Source organism: Acanthisitta chloris, unplaced genomic scaffold, assembly GCF_000695815.1.
Source record: "Acanthisitta chloris isolate BGI_N310 unplaced genomic scaffold, ASM69581v1 scaffold4878, whole genome shotgun sequence".
Taxonomy (NCBI): Eukaryota; Metazoa; Chordata; class Aves; order Passeriformes; family Acanthisittidae; genus Acanthisitta; species Acanthisitta chloris.
The window spans coordinates 45,660-64,143 of NW_008687454.1; the positions used below are offsets into that span (position 1 = coordinate 45,660).

At 46.4% G+C, this 18,484-nt stretch overlaps 1 protein-coding gene across 1 annotated transcript; it reads left to right on the forward strand.

Moving 5' to 3' along the window:
* Positions 1-681: 681 nt before the first annotated feature.
* On the forward strand, positions 682-18,030 carry GAB3 (GRB2-associated binding protein 3; the record flags this gene model as incomplete). Its single annotated transcript, XM_009080585.1, has 9 exons — positions 682-985; positions 7,490-7,706; positions 8,141-8,619; positions 11,178-11,233; positions 12,368-12,623; positions 13,771-13,852; positions 15,505-15,607; positions 16,815-16,928; positions 17,938-18,030. Coding segments are annotated over 9 exons (1,704 nt in total), but the record flags the coding sequence as incomplete, so codon positions are not given.
* Between the last annotated feature and the right edge of the window lie 454 nt (positions 18,031-18,484).

Consider the following 18,484-nt stretch of genomic DNA (forward strand, 5'->3'; position numbering starts at 1 on the left):
CTCATATATGGATGAGGTGCTGAAGTATCAGATCATTTGAATTGCACCATGCCAGCATGCTGAGGGCGAGGGGAAGGGAGAAGTCTTGCTCCTCTTGACCTCCAAAAACACTCTGCCTTTTTTCTTACCTCAAATGCAAGCTGATAGCAAATGCATCAAAGTCACAATTTGTTCAGCCTGTCAAAACACCTATAAAACCTGAAAGAAAATAGGCATGGAGCACAAGTCCTATGGGGAGCAGCTGAGGGAACTGGATTTGTTCAGTCTGGAGAAGAGGAGGCTGAGGAGGGACATTATTGCTTTCTACAACTACCTGAAAGGAGCAAGGTGGAAGTCAGTCTCTTCTCCCAGGTAACGAGCAACAGGACAAGAGGAAACAGCCTCAAGTTGTGTCAGGGGAGGTTTAGTTTGGACATTAGGAAAAATTTCTTCACTGAAAGGGTGGTCAGTCATTGAACAGGCTGCCCAGGAAAGTGGTGTAATCACCATCCCTGGAAGTCTTCAAAAGACAGGCAGGCGTGGTGCTTAGGGACATGGTTTAGTGCTGGGCTTGGCAGTGCTGGGTTGATGGTTGGACTTAATGAGCTTGGAGGTCTTTTCCAACCTTGATAACTCTGTGTGTGGGCTGGTTGATGTGTTAGATGTTTGACACTGAAAGGGCCCTGTTTGTGCCATTTGCAGGCGTGGCGGAAGCGCTGGTTCGTGCTGCGCAGAGGCCGCATGAGCGGGAACCCAGATGTGCTGGAGTACTACAGGAACAACCACTCCAAAAAACCCATTCGGATCATCGACCTCAATGAATGTGAAGTGCTGAAGCACTCGGGGCCCAACTTCATCAAGAAGGAATTTCAGAACAACTTCGTCTTCATTGTCAGAACCACCTACCGCACCTTCTACCTGGTAGCCAAGACTGAAGAGGAGATGCAGATCTGGGTGCACAATATCAGCCAGATCTGTAACTTTGGGCATCTAGAAGATGGCACAGGTAGGATCATGCTCGTCCTGGGGGTTGGGAGAATGACCAGGGGTGAAAGGAGGCATAGACCTTTCTGGTTGGTTGGACTGGGCAGGTGGTGTAGGACTGTGATTCCTGTAGCTCCACAGTGAGATGCTGCTAAACCCTGATCTGAACGTTCTCAGGGACCTCACTGCTGCTGGGTGGAAATACTAGCTGGCTGCTCGGTCTCACTTTGATGAAGCAATTCCTGCTAGAACAAACAGCAGGTTCTTAATAAGAAAAGGTACTGTTTATGTGAAAAACTGACTTGACTGTTATCTTCTGGGGCCATTTATTTCATTACATGTCTTGTATTTATTTAGTTTGGCTTAATGTAAGACACCTGTTCCAAGAAAGTGTCCTGCAAAACTCCCATTTTCTCAGGCTTTGCTGGATGTGGAATGTATGCAGACTTGGGTGTATATGCATGTACATAAATCAATGACAAAAATACTAAGCTGCCTTAGTCTGTTAATGAGAAGAGAAAATAAAGAAAAGGCAGAGGATGGGAGAGTGTTAGAGTGTGTGTCTAGACTTAAGAGATAGTCTTGCCCATGAAGCATAAAGGCAGCTGTTTTGCCAGGCCCTACACCTGTATATACTCAGCAGGGCTTTTCTTGGAAAGCTTCCAAAAATTAACCACTCTAGGATGGATGTAGCCAGTAATTAAAGTCAGGACCTGTATCATCATTAACTTACCTTTTAAATGAGACAGTCGGGCTCAGATAACAGCAATCTGTCTTTCCCTTGACATTTCCAAGGGGCAGATACAGCAGCAATTTGAGAGTTTTAGAGGAAGTGAGTCAGAACAAAGTCCTTCGATGTGATAAAAGGCAGAAAAGGGTGGCAATGGAGGGACTTGATCCCAAGGGCAGTAATATGTTTGGGGGTATCATAGTGTGGCGAGGCAGGTTATCCTGCCATGGTCCCTGTGCTGCTGCACTCAGAGTGCTACTGGTGTCTGCAGCTGCTGCATAACCTCATAACTTGAAAGGAAACAAAAGGCTATAGGAGAGGTTTTATTTTAATCTGTCATGGTTTCTGGCATTCCTTAACCTTCTTTTGAGTAGTTTCTTCTGAGGGAAGTGGGAGTGGGAATAACACTGCAGTGGTCCTGTTACAAAGGTGATGTCTGGTTTTTAGCCAAGTCACTTTAGAAACCACCAGGAAAACGTGCTGACAGATTTTTATGTGTCAGTACAAGCTGCCTATAAATGAAAAATCCAAACTAGAGCTGGTAACTTTGAGGGATTGAGGTCTACAGCTGTTTGGAGCTTGGATGTAATAAAGATATTCAGTAACCATCTTCCTACTGCTCTGTCCTTGTTGACTCTCAGACATTGCTCTTGCCTTGTTACTTCTGGCACAGGATTATTTTAGATACAGTTTTACCAATTAGTCTGAAAGGTAGGTAAGTCCTTCCATGTGCAACAGAAAAGAGAAGAATAATTTGTATCTCTCAAACGTGTAGGCAGACTTCTCTTGGCACTGTGAGGATGTGCATAGGGGGACGTGATCTATGGCAGAGGGCCTAAGACAGTGGCCATCCCAGGATAGATGCATTTATACTGAGAATTGCCTGTTCTGTTATGCTGCTGCAACTTGTAAGTCTTGCACATGAGCAATACTCAGAGCATTACACAGTGGTGTTTCTCTTGCAGCAAAGATTTGTGGACACTGATGGATGAGAAATGGCAGCTCTTGCAGCAGCATTTGGGAAGGCTGACATCCCAGCTTTCCAAGGCAGATATTCACACCAAGAAGTTCAGCAGTGCAGAGCATTTGCCTTGGTTCAGCACAGTCTGGCACCTGAACTTAGTGCCCTCATCACGGACAGTGTGTGCTAAGCTTCCAGACATGCACTAACTGTATCTCTAATGCCAAATAGCTCGTAAGAGCTTGTGTTTATCCTGCAGCTCATGCCGGTGAGCTCAGGTCTGGGGTGTATTCAGGTCAGGCTTCCAGGCACATTCAGATCCTCTGATTTCAGTCTGCACAGCTCCACAAGTTGTACATCACATTTCAAACAGTTGCTAATTGCTTCAGCTTTTCAGAAGCTCCTGAATCCCCCAAGAGCCTGTAGGTTTAAACAAATTGCCCTTAAAAATTAACATTAGACTACAAAAGCCCTATTAAGTGCCATATGCTTTTTTAACTTGAATGCTACTGTGTTAAAAAAATAATAGTCCATGATATGAATCATCAATGGAAAGACACATCAATTGCAGAAAATTTTAATCAGGTCTTCTGCATATTAAAATGAAGCTAAAAGACAATATTATATATTGTGAAATCAATCACTCATAATCTGTGCACGTCTGAAAATTTTTGCTGTGACTTTGAGGCCAAAACCCAATCTGCTGCTTTCTCTGCTTAATGCACAAAGTGCAGCCACAGGTTTACATAGTGACTCAGCTTTAAACACCATCCTGTTGTTCACAGTTAGTCCCTTCCAGTTGCAAAGAAGCTGGACAAACCGTCAGGTCCTCATCACCAGAGGTCTGCTGTGTAAGCAGCCAGATGCAGAATGGAGTTACCAAAGCCACAGCTCCTGTGGGAACAGCTTTGTAGTCAGCAGGAGAGGAGGGGACGGCTGAGAGACAGAGGCGCAATGCAAGCCCCAGGCAGATGTCAGGAAGCACCTGGGAGGCTGTTGGGAAGGACTTGCCAGCAGCACTCAGCACACTGCAGCACTCAGCTGCCACAAGAAACCTGCTGCTGGCTGTGCTGTAAATGGCAGGGGAGCTGGCACCTTTGGGGAGTCAGCTGGAGGGGAGAGGAAGAGGCCTTGCTCCCTGTTTTCCTACTGTTTCTGTGTAAAATCTTGCTTGTACCATTGGTTTACATCCCATGTAAACACCTTGCTCCTTCTGGATGCATCCCTTTCCTGAAGATCCTTGCTTATCTCTCTCTCTCTCCTGTTGCTCTACTGTGTCCCACAGCACCTAGGGCCACAGTGGAGCCTGATGTCCCTGGGGAGACTCCCTCACTGGTGTCTTCCCAGCACAGCACATGGACCAGGGTATTGGCAGGATCACTGTAAGGAACAGGTTACCCTTGGGTCCCTCTTGGCTGCTGACAGTTGGATTACATCATTTCTGCTCCTCCACCTCTCCCTCACCTCTGGTTGTTGTTATGCACATCCATCCTCACCCATTGCTGGGACCTTCTTCCATTCTGCCTGCTCCTCTTGATGGTTTCTTTGCCTCCTTAAATGTTTTTTCTTTTGCCAGTGTGCACAGACCGTGCCATGGCACAGAGATTGTTTGATTCCCCAGGACCTTGCTGCAGCCACACTGTAAAGCATCTCTGCCAGCCAGGGCAGCATGCTGGGAGCAAGGGGAGCCAGGGTCTACTCCCTCCACACTCGCCTCTCAGTGGGATAAAATCCTTTCTCAACTGCACAGACTCAAGGCTGATGTTTGATGTCAGTCTCTGCCAGGAGGGGTGGGTGGCATTTCTACCTCTTGGTATGGCCATGCAGCCTTGTTGGGGGGTTGCTATGAGCAGGACCCCTCCCTATTTCACCGTGTCCCTGCACTGCTGTTGTACCATAACAATTTCTGAGGGGTGGGCGGGGGTCTGTTTCTCCAAGCAATGGCCCTGCATTGATAGGAAAAGTCTCTGCGCTGCATCCTCTGTGGTGGCTTTACCCATGATTGCAGGACAGAAAGTTTTGGGCTATTACCCACCAAAACAGTTCTTTTGGCAGCTGAAGCCTCCTGCTGTCTCTCTGGCAAAGAGGAGGGCAGGCACCCAACCTATTCTCTGCCTTCTCACTGTTGAAAGTAGCCATGCATAATTTATTCTGCCCAGCTGCTGTCGGTACAGCTTTAGTGCACACCGATTCGGTTACTAGCAGAGCTGGCAGGGACAGGGACAGTCTGTTAGGAGCTGGCTGCAGGTCCCTCAGCCCCTGAAGGTTAGAAAAGGGCAGGTCTGTGCTGTCCCCATCCCTCCCTCCTGCTCACAACAGTTGCCATGTGGTCTGCAGCTGACAGCCTTTCCTGATGGGATAATCCGTGGCTAAACCCTGTGAGTACCAGATGGAGTTCAGGCCTGTTCGTTCTCTGTGTTAATAACCCAGAATGTCATTAATTTCTTTCTTATGCATTGTGGCAGTTTTAGTTGTTGGGGCTTTTTTTAACGTAGTCAGATGGTGATGTGAACATGCTTTTCTGAGATCCCTAGGGAGTTAGCCCAGTGCACATTTGATCATCGTCAGCTTGCAAGACAGCTCTCCAAGTCCAAGATTTGAAAGCAGAGTTACTGTCTGAGCCAGCATGATGAACAAAAGTTATTTTTCATATGGGAAGGCTGCAGCCCTTAGTTCTGCTTTGCAAATGTGAAACCCTGTAAAAATCATTCCTTCCAGATGCTTACTGCTGAAACCCTGCTGCTATAAGCACCTGCTCAAAATTAAAGCAAATCCTTTGCTTAAGCATGAATTTAAGCACGTGCATTATGTGCTTTGCTGACCTGAGGCCCACCACTGCCCCAGACCTCCAAGCTAATGGGAGGAAGCAGCATTGAGTCAATACTGGTATATAGGGAGGAAAGAGGCAGCTCTCTCCCCAGCTCAAAGGGATGAGGTGTGGGATAGTGCAGGGAGGAAAGATCAGCTGTTTTACTCTTCTTCTGACTGTGATCAGAAAGATGAGGGGTGAAGTCTGCTACGGCTGGCATAGCATTCTGTGTCCCTGAGTTGGAAGGTGCTCACAAGGATCATCGAGCCCAACTCCTGTCCCTGCACAGGACAGCCCCAACAATTGCACCATGTGCCTAAGAGGGTTTAGTTTGTTTAGTGATGTTGCTGTCTAACCACCCAAGTCTTGGCAGCCCTCTCCATCCATCCTGTTCTGCTTGTACATGTACCCATCACCTCCCAGGGCTGAGAAGTGACTGTAACAACCTGGTACAGTGCCAAGGCTCGTGGCTCTTGTGAGCTGAGGACTAGGCTGGACCTGCCAGAGGATCTCAGAACCTCATCACACAGTGCAGGATCTGGCACAGTGCAGCTGGTCAGGGGCTGGTTCCCAGCATTTCCAGCAAATTCTGGTTATCAGCGTTAGAGAAATCTGCCATCTTGCTACACTTTGAAGGCATGTTTATGCTTGGTGTGGTTTTATCATCAGTAGTTGGTTTCTCATGTTTGTTTTTGCTGCATTTGAAGAAGTGTTTTGCAGCTTTGACTCAGGCAGTGTCTGTGCTTCAGCCAGAGAGATGGGCACACACTGCCGAGCTCTGCAGGTGTCGGGGACAGCTGGGGCACCCCCTAAGCACTGCCTGGTCCCTGTGCAGCCCTGCTGAGGGAACCACCATGCAGAAACCTGAAACTTCGTTAGAAAAATCATATTTTCTAACTGAGGACTTGTGCTCTCAGTGCCGCCATTGAGCTTGCTGCCAGGAACATGTGCTTTTGGGAACCTGCTCTGCAAAGTCATTCTTCCCACTCCACAGCTTTCATGGTAGGAGGTCCAACTTGCACTGAGGACTTGAATTTTTGAAGTGAAATACCCTAAAAGCTGGGCCAGAGGCTGTGTTTAGCCTTAATTCTCTGTGCCTCAGCCATCATTACTTCATGCCTCCTGCCCAGTGTCCACAGATCCCTAGCAGGGACAGAGGTTGGGAGAGGAACAGAACCAGAATTGTCTCAGCTGCCTGGCAGTGCTCAGGCCAGATGGGCATGAAGTGCCTTGGCCACGTGCTGCCAGTGAAGGTGGCCTTGGTGGTCTGAGCAGGCAGCCAGCTCTGGGCCAGCCCCACTGCCTGCGGCCCAGCCCCACTCCTCTCCCACTGGCACCCTGCTCTGTGCTGGGGGGACTGGAGTGTTACGCCCGGGGAAGGTGTCACTGAGCACAGACTCCCGTCTGCCTTGTGGCCTCCAGAAAAGCAGTGTCACTTACTCACTCAGCAGAGCTGAGAAGCCTCCAGCTGGGCAGTAACAGCTACACCACAGCTCTTGTGGCTTTGATGTCCAGCCTAGAGAGGCATAAGGAGTTTGCAGGCAAGTTCAGAGCTTGTCTGGCAACTCCACAAGCTGCAAAGCTCAGTTTTGTCCACTGAGATCTAGAAAGTGGGAAGAAATCAATTCCTTTCCTTGTCACCATTAATTTGAAGTGTTGGAGATGAATAATTAATTATTTGCATTAGATACTAAAAAAAATACTTGATAAAACAGGCTGCTGTGCCTCAGCTCTTTCTTCAGCAGAGGCTGACTTCATTGCTGTCTGCAGGAGGGATGCCACAGCCCTGCAGGAGTGGGGAACTCCAGAGCAAGGGGTCAGCACCTCCTGCAGCCCCTCAATTTGACAGCTTGGGTAGGGGGAGCAGCTGCAAAATCAGGCTCCCCTCCCATGAGAACCGGTTTTTGCCTTGACTCACTGCCACTCTGGGGTAAAACATCCCTGGTGCAAAAGCAAAGTGGTGACAGCCAGGAGAGGCAGTGAGCCAGGGCTGTCCCTCAGCCGGGGCCATCCATTCCCATTGCAGGTTCAGTGGAGAGCCTGTCTCACACCACCTCGTCCCCACAGCCGTCACCGGCCGCCTCCACCCACACCTCCCGCATCGCCGACCCCTCCTTCTCGGTCGACCATGCAGCTGCTGACACGTCTGCTGCAGAGGAGACCCCCAGCGAGTCAGAGTCAGTCTTCCTCCCCGACTACCTCTTCCTCTCCAACTGCGAGTCGGGCAAGCTCAGCCACAACAGGTAAGTCCGGGGCCGGCCAGGTGTGTTGGGTTGGAGCCACCCTCTCCCTGCCCAGTGATGAAACTGGGGCACACTGGTCCTTGAGCCCTGCCACTCAGGGTAGGCTCCCAAGCACAACAGGGGACCACCAGCCTAATCCAATTTACAGGGTGCTTTTCATAGCATAGATTAGCGGTCGAGTGTCATATGTTGGTCCTGTCCCTTTCCAGGGTGGGTGGCTGGGGACCTCACTCTTGGCCTCCTTCCAGACACCTGCTACTGCCCAAGGTGCTTCACAAATTGCCCCAGCTTCCAGTCCAGCTCAGTGGGGACCCTCCACAGTCATAGCAAAGGGACAGATTTTGTCATGAACTGTGGGGCTGGGTTTTTGTTTGCTGTGTTCTTGCAACCAGGAGAAAAGGAAAGCTCAGGTCCTGACCTCTGTCTCTGTGCAGGTGTGACAGCTGGTCAAATTCAGACAGATCTTTGGAGCAAACGTCATCGGACGATGTTTTTGTTGACTCCTTACAGTCCCAGCCCTCCTTGTACCTTGTACAGCCGACCAGTGCTGGCACTGTGCACCAGGATGGGGCCTCACTGGCAAATCCCAGCACCGTGTCCAGGAACACAGACATTAGTGGGCCATCCAGTGACTTTTCCTCCTCTTCTCCACTGCTGGGGACTCCGCTGACACCAACCTTTCAGATTGACAAGAGCCAAAACGCACTGCCCTACGGTGTAACCCAGCTGGATGTCCTGTCCAACACGCCCCCACCACGGCCACCCAAGCCAACCCACTTCTCGGACCGCAGAGGGGATGAGGTGGGCAGTGGGGCCCTCCAGAATGGGCATGCAGGGATCTGCCGGGCTCAGGTGGCTCTGGTGCCCAGGAGGATCTCATTGTCCAGCCTGGACAACATGAGGAACTGGAAAGGTGAGTGCATTGCCAAGAGCCAGTGAAGAAGGACCAGTGTGAGGGATGGAGATGCTCACAGGCACAGAATGGGTGCCCACCTCTCTGTTCTCCCCCCTGAAAAATCATATACCACCCAAAGCAATGCAAAATGCTTCTTTCAAAAGAATTAGCAGGAAGAGTTCAGTCCCTCATGTTCAGCTCCTGCTCTGTAGAGACCCCTCAGTGAGTGTACACATGGGCAGCAATTTGTCTATGATCCCTTCAGGGTTACTCATGACTTGCTAGTTTTCCATGCCCCCCTCCATCTCCAAAAAAGAAAGCAGCAGAAAATCCAAAATGAAAAGTCAGCCACTGAATCAGGCAATGCCAGACTCTCTGTTTATGCAGGTCAAAGTGTGGGCTTGGCATGGGAAATGCCTTTGGAGCTGCACTACTTTGCTACATCCAGTCCATTCCATAAGTGCAGCATGGATTTTCACAGCTTAGAGTAAAAACCGGGAAGTCAGGGAGACACTGGGGATGGGATGTAATCCTGGTTGAACCAGGGACTCTGTGTGTCCTTGAACAAATCCCACTCTGTCCTTGCACTTCAGTCAGGGTAGCCTGAAAACCTGCTGCTGCAGAGTGAGGTGAGGGTGCAGAGCAAGCTCCACTCTGAGCTGAGCTGGCTTTTCCACTTGTTCCTGAAATACCCTCATCAAAAACGAAAATAAGAGTCAAAACCCCAGAACATCATGGTGTCAAAAACCAGCATACACAATATGAGAAAACTTTATTACATGGAGCCACAGAACAGAGGGAGGCAGCTAGGATACCTGGCTGGAAATCATCAAGTATTTTGCAGTGATATGAAAACCTTAATTTTTGATGAGGAAAAAAATGTAAGTTTTTAAGGACAAGCCTCCTTTAGACTCCTGTAGTTTGAATGACCAGACATTGTTTGGGGCTGTTAGATCTTGCTCTTGAAGCTCAGAAGCTAAAGCAAGGGGACCTCTGTTAGCCTGTTCATCAGTGTACAAACAATTCTTGGAAGGTTTCTGGAGAAATACCCATCAGTAGAATTGCTATTCTTAATTATCAGCTATATTTTGGTTGCTCCCTGAAAGGTGCTGCTCTTGCCCCTACACATGTGCTGCTCCAATGCTGCCAGTGGGCTTGAGCTGGTCCATGTTCCTCCAACCTAATTTACACCAAAATGATTTTAAGAGGATTAAGTGGCCAAATGTCATGTGCTGCCGTGCTGCAGGGTTATCTCTGCCTGACGGGGGCAGCAATGAATTAATAAGTGCTGCCACTTTTTCTTACCCTAAGTGCAGCTGGAACTATTTGAAAGGTTAAAATCTGAATTAAAATGTGTTTAATAAGAGAGATCAGAAAAAAGAAATAGGGAGAAAGCAGCTATTTCTCACCAGCTCCCACAGTGACCCCACTTGAGTTATTTACTTCACGTTTTGCCCTTGGCAACCTGTAAAAGCTGCACAGGTATAATTAACCCAGTGTGAAAGCAGCATGTGCTGGTGCAAGTGCCATGAAGGGGGGTGAGCTCTACACACCTAAGGCACCTGTATCCTGGCACCTGCCAGCATCTTGTGCCTGAACATCATTTTGCCAAAATAATAAATACTTGTAGCTGTCCCAGGACACTGACTATGTCTGTCTGACTCTATATCTGCACCAACAGTGTTGCTTTATTCTTGTTTGGCCTATTTTGGTGGTACCACTCTAAGTACCCCCAGCTGCAGTGCAGTAGCTGACATCTCCACCCTGAGAGCAGGGAGTGGATTAACACGGTTGCAGGGGTTTAAGGCACTCCCATAGAGAAGCCATTTTCTGCACAGAAAATCCTTTTCCAGAAAAGGATAGTGGTTATAAGCGTCTCCCACTGCTGATCTTCTATGCACTGAATTTATGCACTGGATTTTAGGCTTTTTGCCTTTTGCTTGAAAAATAGAATTGACCTACACCAAGACAAAGGCCATCCTGCACAAGGGGACATTGAGACTGGTGACTCTTTCTCTGGCTGTTTGTTCCCTATCAGCTTGAGCTGCTTCAGCACTTCTGAGTGACAAAGCAAAGAATTTTTCTCCTACCATAAGTTCCCCCATGCACTCTCTGTACAATAACACTTGCTTTCCTGGCACCTTACACATGAGGCTTCTAAATAACTTTCCAAGCAACCATGAAATAGTAGTCCCTACAGTCCTAATTCATATAATTTCCCCAATTTGACAGGTGGGAAAACAAAGGTACTAGAGCAAGAGCTGGGTTTAAATTTTTGCTTTCTTGCTCCCACATCAGTCTTTCTCCCCAACTGCTTGTGCTACAGGAAGCATAAGTTACAGCTGGATTATACATGAACATATTCCTTGGTTTCATCATACTTAAAATAGTTGTAATCACTCTCGAAATGCTACTGAGTTGGATACGGTCTAAAGTGTCATTGGATTTCCTCATTTAGGAGTTATGGAATCTTTATAAAACTCTAATTATTTTAAAGACATATGTTTTACTCCTGAATTCTCTCTGTAAGGTTGCACTGCCTTATCACATTTTTATCACATTTTTTTTCCTTGCAGCAGACGTGGAAGGCAGTTCCTTAAGAAGTCGAGATAAGAGGCTTAGCTTGAATTTGGTAAGTACTCTGCTTGCACAAATTTAAAACACTGGCACATGACAAACTTCAGAGAGTGAATCATTTACATCCTGATATTCAATTATTCCTCTCCTGTGTTCAGAAGAAGGATTAAAAAAAATGGAAGTGCTTGGCTCTGGGCAACTTCTGTACTGTTGCTTTGTGGCCTCAGGAAGCCTTTGGGAGAGAAGGGAGGGGGAGGACACAGTACTGAGCACTCTGTTTTTAAAGCAGATGAAGCCAGGTCTGTTATGAAAAAGGTTACCGGTAGCCTCAGGACTGTTGACAAAGTGCAACAGAGAAAATGACTTATCCCTTGAAAAAGAGGTCTAAAGAAACCTATCACTTCATGATCCTGAGGGATAGCTCTTCTTTAGGACATAGGAAAGTGTCTGCTCTCAAAGTGCCTGTGATTCAGGGCTTTGTCAGTGCAAAGCTTCCCTCCTCAGCCTGTGACAGACATGTAGCACCATGTCACATCATAGCCAGTCCTCTGCCTTGCACTGGATTACTTCTTCTGTGGGATATCCTTTGCTGTGTGTATGTAAGCTCTGGTGGTGGGCAGCTTGAAATTTTTCTGCCCTTTGGAAGGTTGCAAGGTTTATAGTCACTCCTTCTTGCCACTCAGCCAGCACTAACCTGCAGGAAATGATTTTCTAGTGTTTATTCTCAGCAATCAGAAGTGACTTGTAGGTCTGTGTCTGCTCTCTCAGCTTCCACATTTGCAAAAATCTAGTTCATCAGATGTTCTCCTTTCAGGTTTTTTTGTGTTTTTTTTAATGAAGGACACTCCTTCATTTTATAGGTCAGAATTACTGCTAGGAGAGGCAAGTGCAGCCTCACTGAAGTTGGATGATTTAACTTGGTAAAGTTATCAGTAAGTTTGATTCTAATTTCCAGCAGTGACTTGTGAAGCTCAGAAGTGGACTTCTCCAAAACTAGAGTGTACATCTGAACTCATCTGTTTGTCTCTTGTCTTTTCATCTTGCACCTCTCTGAGAGATTCTATCAAAACTCTCCTGGCCTGGGCTCAGCTCAGATCTGTACCCAGCTCACACCACCTCCTGGCTTGCAGGGGATTGGTTATGCATTTATCAACCCATTTCTCTTTCTTTTCCTCCTTTGCTTCTGAAGCCCTGCCGGTTCTCCCCGCTCTACTCGACCGCTTCGGACAGCACTGAGGACAGCTACGTGCCCATGCGCCCCAGCACCTCTCCCTCTGCTCCTGGCTCCGACTGTTCACCCGACGGCTACATCCCCATGAGCCCTGGCTCAGCCACCTTTACCTTCCCTGTTGTCAGCACTGAAAAACTCACCAGCCCATTACCTGAGCTTCCCTCAGACGTGGAGCCCCCTCCGGTGAACCGGGACCTCAAGCCTCGTAGGAAATGTAAGGCCAAACCCAAAGTGCAAATGGCAGCCAGTGGGGACATGGGTGGCCTCTTTTGATAGTGTCCTTGGCATGTTTTAAAGCAATTCCCACTCCAGAAGATGGGTTGCTGTGAATTGCTGTATTAAGAGACTTATAGTACTGTAACCTAGGACATGTCTGCAGTGTGGTTTGTGAGCAGAGGAAGAGTGTCCATGGCTACTTTGGCAGTCAAAGCCCAGGTGACTGTATTAGCATGGTGCCTGGCTCAGATCCACTCCAACTGCAAACAGCAAAGGGACATAGCCAAGAGAGGCAGCAGACTAAATCAGGCTGCTCTGAAGTACATGTAGTTCTGTCTCACCAGCTCCCTGACCTTCCAGGAACGAGACATCCAAACACTGAAATACTCAAATTTGATGTGTGGGCTGTTGGTTAAACCTCTGTTGGGTGGGCACAGCTGTCTTGGTTTAATTAGGAATTTCCTGCATATGCTTTTGCTGATGATAATTTTCCACTCCTGGTTTTTGTGGCGTCTCCAAAATCTGAGTTGTGCTTCTAGAGGATATACTGGGGACAGAATTCAGCTTTGCAGTGGAGAAATTGCCTAAACCTAGCCTATGGTAAAGCTCTTGGGGCTGCAGAGCCACAGGGCTACTCAGAAATTGGTTCAGGGAAAGCTGCTGTGAAGTGGGGACAGAAATTTAGACCATTGCCAAGAAGTGAAGCAAGCTCAAATCATTTCTTAGGGGGCTTTGAAAATCAAGGGCACATGTACAGTGACTAGTGACATGATCATGATCCCCATATGCAGGACCTTTTTATTTAGAACAGAGCCCAAAACTTGTTATGGCCTGTAGGCTGAACAAGCCTCTCAAAGTTAGCCTGTGCAGAGCAGATTTGGGGAAAGCACACAGATCTTGTGGGGCATTTGCTTTCCTTATGCCCATTGTATTTTTTCTGTTATCTTGGGGTAATTGAGGGACTTTGCTTGCTTTCCAGCACTGACCAAAGAGGTCATTTGTTACTGATTGCTATCTCAGCTATGTTTTGTGAAATCCTCTGTTAGTTCCTTTCTGTTAATATAAAACTGCATTTTTTCTAAACACTCTGTACCTTTCATTAGCTCTGCTATTGGAAATGTAGTTCCTTTTCTATCTACTTACAGCACGGCCACCTCCTCTGGACTTGAGGAACCTCTCCACAATCCGGGAGCATCCTGCCGTGACCAGGATGTGGACTGTGCCTTAGTAAGTCAACAAGAAACCTGCCATTCCAATCTTTTAAGCATTAGCATTGTGGAAAAGAGTTAAAAATAACTTATCACATCACACAAGAAACAGTTTCCTGGCAAAGTCCACAAACAAAAATTCCCCAGGGTTCCTTTCAGCATCCCCCAAGCTTTGTCTGTCTCTGAAAAGCAAGGCTCCCTTCACGATGGGCAGCTCCAGTGCATTCAGCATCATGCAGTGATGCTCAGTCTGTTTTGAAGGTTCCTTTTGAATAGCCTGGAGCTGGTCTGCACTCTGGTGTGGCTGCTACAATGCCTAAAAGCTTTGCATGCCTAAACTATAATTTTTCAAAGTGATAGAGCCATTTTCTGTTCCTGAAAATTAGTATGGCAAAGGAGAACCTGATGAGATAAATACCAGCCTGACTTATAGCCTAGGTGTAGAATTCTGCACTGCCACAAAGCTGTTGAGACTTGAACTGTTGGTGTGACTTTTTGTCACTGGAAATGAGTTGTGGGTAAAAAAATGTTTTTGAGCCCAAAGCCAAGGTAGTATGAACAAATGATACTGTTGGGCTCCAAGGGCAGTGGAAGATTCATCTTCAGGGAACTCATGAGCAGGGGAGGACTGCAGCCTGCTGGCTGGGGGGATCTTGGCACTAAGGGGAGAGCAGCTGTGGTGAAGTGTGCATGCAAAAGTCAAGAATTCCCACCAATCTCCTCTGTACATCCCAGGCTCTCCAGAAAATATGGAGTTTTGCTAGCATGAGGGCCAGACAGGACATTTCCACTCCCCCACCTCAGGTTGTCATGTGAAGGGCAAAAGAGCTGCAAGACAGGCAGTTTCTCAGTCACAGCCCCTCTCCCAGCTGTCCAGTCCAATGCTGGTTAAGCCCGTGGGCACTGCTTGCTAGGGAAAGCCAATAGCCTCTCTCCCAAGCATCCCTGCCAGAGTGCTGTGGTTAATCAGTGCTGACAAAGTGCAGAGTCCTGAAGGGTAACGAGCTTAGAGGGAGTTTGCTTGTTTTACACTAACAAAACTCAAAAAGAAATATGCCTGGAACTAATAAAGCAAAAGGAGTTATACCATTCATGGTCACAAAGTGGCCACATGATTTCCTACTAACTAACCCCATTGTGCTCTCCTGTGGTGATTTACTCACCATGTACCTCTGACAGTTGTGTTAGTGGAAGAGATTTCCTTGTACAAGGTCTGAGTCACAGCCATCTCCATAGCACAGATAGCATGTGTTGACGCTGTGTGCAAAGCCAGACAAGTTCCCCTGCATGTACCTTCAGTAGCTGATTAATTCACATCTCCAAACTGTGGATACCCACACAGCCAAGTAACTGCCCCGTCGGCACATGTTACCCAAAGGGATGATAGCTGTCTTTGTGCCCCTTGTTGGATAATTGCTGCAATGTTTATGCTTTTTGTCTTACCAGATAGCAAACTTTCATAAATCCCAGGGGAAAAAAAATATCAACAAAGCCACTTACAGCAATATAGCACATTATTTCTAGAGCTAAGGAGTGGTTTTGCACATCCTCTCCATAAAGGCTGCAGCGTTAGTGTGAGTTTATTCACCATATGGACTGTGTCAGGCTTTGGCTTCATTTCAGAGCATCTGTAAGATGCTTCCTTAACCTCTCCTGTGTTTTTCTTCATAGCAATCGAATGAGCTTTATCTCACCAGAAAGAGACGGTATTAATTCAGCAAGAATATTTGCCAATTCAGTTTCCGGAGAAGAGGAAGAAAGTTACATTCATATGGTAATCTTCATTTTCACACAGCCATCCTTTGCTTTATTCTGCTCTGTCACATTGATGGAGAATGTAGAAGTTTGTTTTCTAAGAAAAAACGTTGAGGAGTTTTGTCCTTTGCCTTCTGTTTTTGAAAAAAATGATGAAACGGTTTTAAACCAAAGACACTGGGACCAATTTACAGAGAGATAAGGGAAGCCCTTTTCCTGCTCTGCAGAACTCAGCTGTTCACCCACGAATGTTGCTGAGCAGTTCCAAGAGATCACAGGGATCAGCCATATTTACATGAGAACTCATTAAGGCAAGGGAAAATTAAATCTTTTCACCTTTTAAAAGTGTGCCCTGCAAAATCTCCTAGGAAATGACAGAAAGCCGTTCGTGCACTTCCTAAAGAAACACACCAAATATTGTGCAGAAACAGAACTCCCATTAAAGTCTCTTATTGCTTCTGCTTTGGCTGGTGGCACTAACTCCACTTCCCATCCCATGAAAGAAGAACATCTGGCTTTGTGGCTTCCTTTTCTTCATTTATTCGTTAGCCATATCTTACAGAAGACCTAGGTGGAAATAGATCTCAAATCCCTTGATCTAGGCCGATGTCTACAGGCTCGGCTCCATAGCCAAAGCCCAAGAGGAATGGCTATAAAAATATATTGCAAAACTGACCACAGTCTTCATGAGCCATAATCTCAAATTTTAACCCACTTGTCTATGAGATCAAAATCTGCTCAGGAGGGCAGTTCCAGTTGTAATCATTCCCAGTTTGATTTTTCTAGTCAAGTAAACCCTTTCACATCTGTGATTTTCATGAGATTAATTTTCAGTTGCTAAATTTGAAGAGAATTTTCATAATTTCTTCAAATTCATTGAATGATGATGTTTTAGAGGACACCCCTGATATCTGAGACTTCCAAAGGCTTGGGTTGAAAAGCTGGACACAAGTCCTTCTTGATGAAATTGTGTGTAAATCAGCCTGGTTTGTTCGTTTTGCCATAATTACCAGGAGAAAAAGGTTCTCATAGTTTTGTTATGCCATCCCATAATTATCAGTGTTATGCTGTGGTTAGTAACCAAACACACTCAGAGAAAATGATGTGTGTTCTGACCACTCTCATGTGTGTTCTGCCAGGTGAGTTTCCCAGCTCACAGTCGTGGTCCTGTTTGCTTTTAGGATCATGTTTTAAGAGCATTAAAAGTTTCTCTTCTTTCCTGACAGGAACACAGACAGGCAACATCTCCATACAGTGGTGCTTTTCCATGGACAAGAAAATCTAACCTTGATTACTTAGCACTGGATTTTAATTCTGCTTCCCCATCCCCTGTGCAGAAGGTACGAGTCATCTGAAGAAAAAAAAAACAGCCTCCTTTTTGTGTGCTGGGAGGAAATCAGGACCCAGGGTCACACTCTGATAGGTGCCCTAAGTGTCATGATGAAGCCATTCATGATTCCAGCAGACTGCATTTGTGGCAGGCTCAAGATTAATATAATAAAAGCACAGCTAGGGTGATGACGAGGTGTCCTTAGCGTGACTCACATAGATGCTGTTAATATGAGGTTGGCAGAGTGCAGGAGACTGCTCTGGGATATGCAGCCATGAGGGCTTGTGGGCAAGCTGGTTGATGCCTGCAGGCTCTCTGCATGCTCTTTCATTTTCATAAAGTCTCCACAAAGCCTTTCCTGGTAGATTTCTCCCAAATCTCTTTGCAGTAACAAGTTTGCAACGTATGATAAATTCGTGGGGTAAAACCGTGCCCTCTCTTGTAACCTGGCAAAATGTGCATCTTTATTCTTGCATCACCAAAACCATTTCAGTTTCCTTTGCAATGCTGACAAAATACATTCCTTGTTCCAAAGAGCTTCTAACATGCCCAGGTAGTGGGTAGGTACCACTGCAAAGCAATGACCTGTTGTCAGTTTAGGTCATTTTATGTCCTTTGTATCATTTTCTCCAGCAGCCAGTACTCCTAGATACAAAAGACTCAAGACTCTTAAGCTTTCTTATTTAAACCCTCCCTGTAGGTAAAATGCAGTTAGGTTATCCCTGCAGCAGGATCACTCAGATGAGGAGAGAATGATTATCTGCATGGAAATAGCCAGCACAGCATGTTTCCCTTGCTTGCTGTGCTGGGCTGAGTGACAGGGTGACAGATGGATAATTATAGCTAAAGCAGGCTGTAAAGCAATGCTTTTGTCAGCTGATGTCACTGTGAGCTTCAAGGTGAAGTGAAGCAATCAAGGAACGAGGAAAAGGCAAAAGGGAAAAATCAAGCCAAGTTTTGCTAGCATCCCTTTTCAACCCTAAAATTAATACGTTGGTTTTTTCCTCTCTGTCCCACAGAAACCTTTTCTCTCTGAGGAACAGAGAGTGGACTATGTCCAGGTAGATGAACAGAAGACTCAAGCTTTACAGAACACTAAAAAAAAAAGATGAAAGAAAAAGTCTAAAGGAAGAAAATTTGGGATCTGGAGGATTTTTTTTTGCACTGGAACCACAATGTTAATGAAGCAGCTATCACAGTAGGGTTCAAAGGCAGAGAGAATTGTAAGATGCTTACAGTCCATAGAGGCATTTTTGCTGGAAACCTTTGATTTCAGCTGGAAATAGTATGTTAAAGAGTGAGTGGTTCATTATGATTAAAGTCTAAAGGAAGAAAATTTGGGATCTGGAGGATTTTTTTTTGCACTGGAACCACAATGTTAATGAAGCAGCTATCACAGTAGGGTTCAAAGGCAGAGAGAATTGTAAGATGCTTACAGTCCATAGAGGCATTTTTGCTGGAAACCTTTGATTTCAGCTGGAAATAGTATGTTAAAGAGTGAGTGGTTCATTATGATTAAAGTAATGCATTACCCTTTTTACTGCCCTTACCAGTAAGCTACATGGT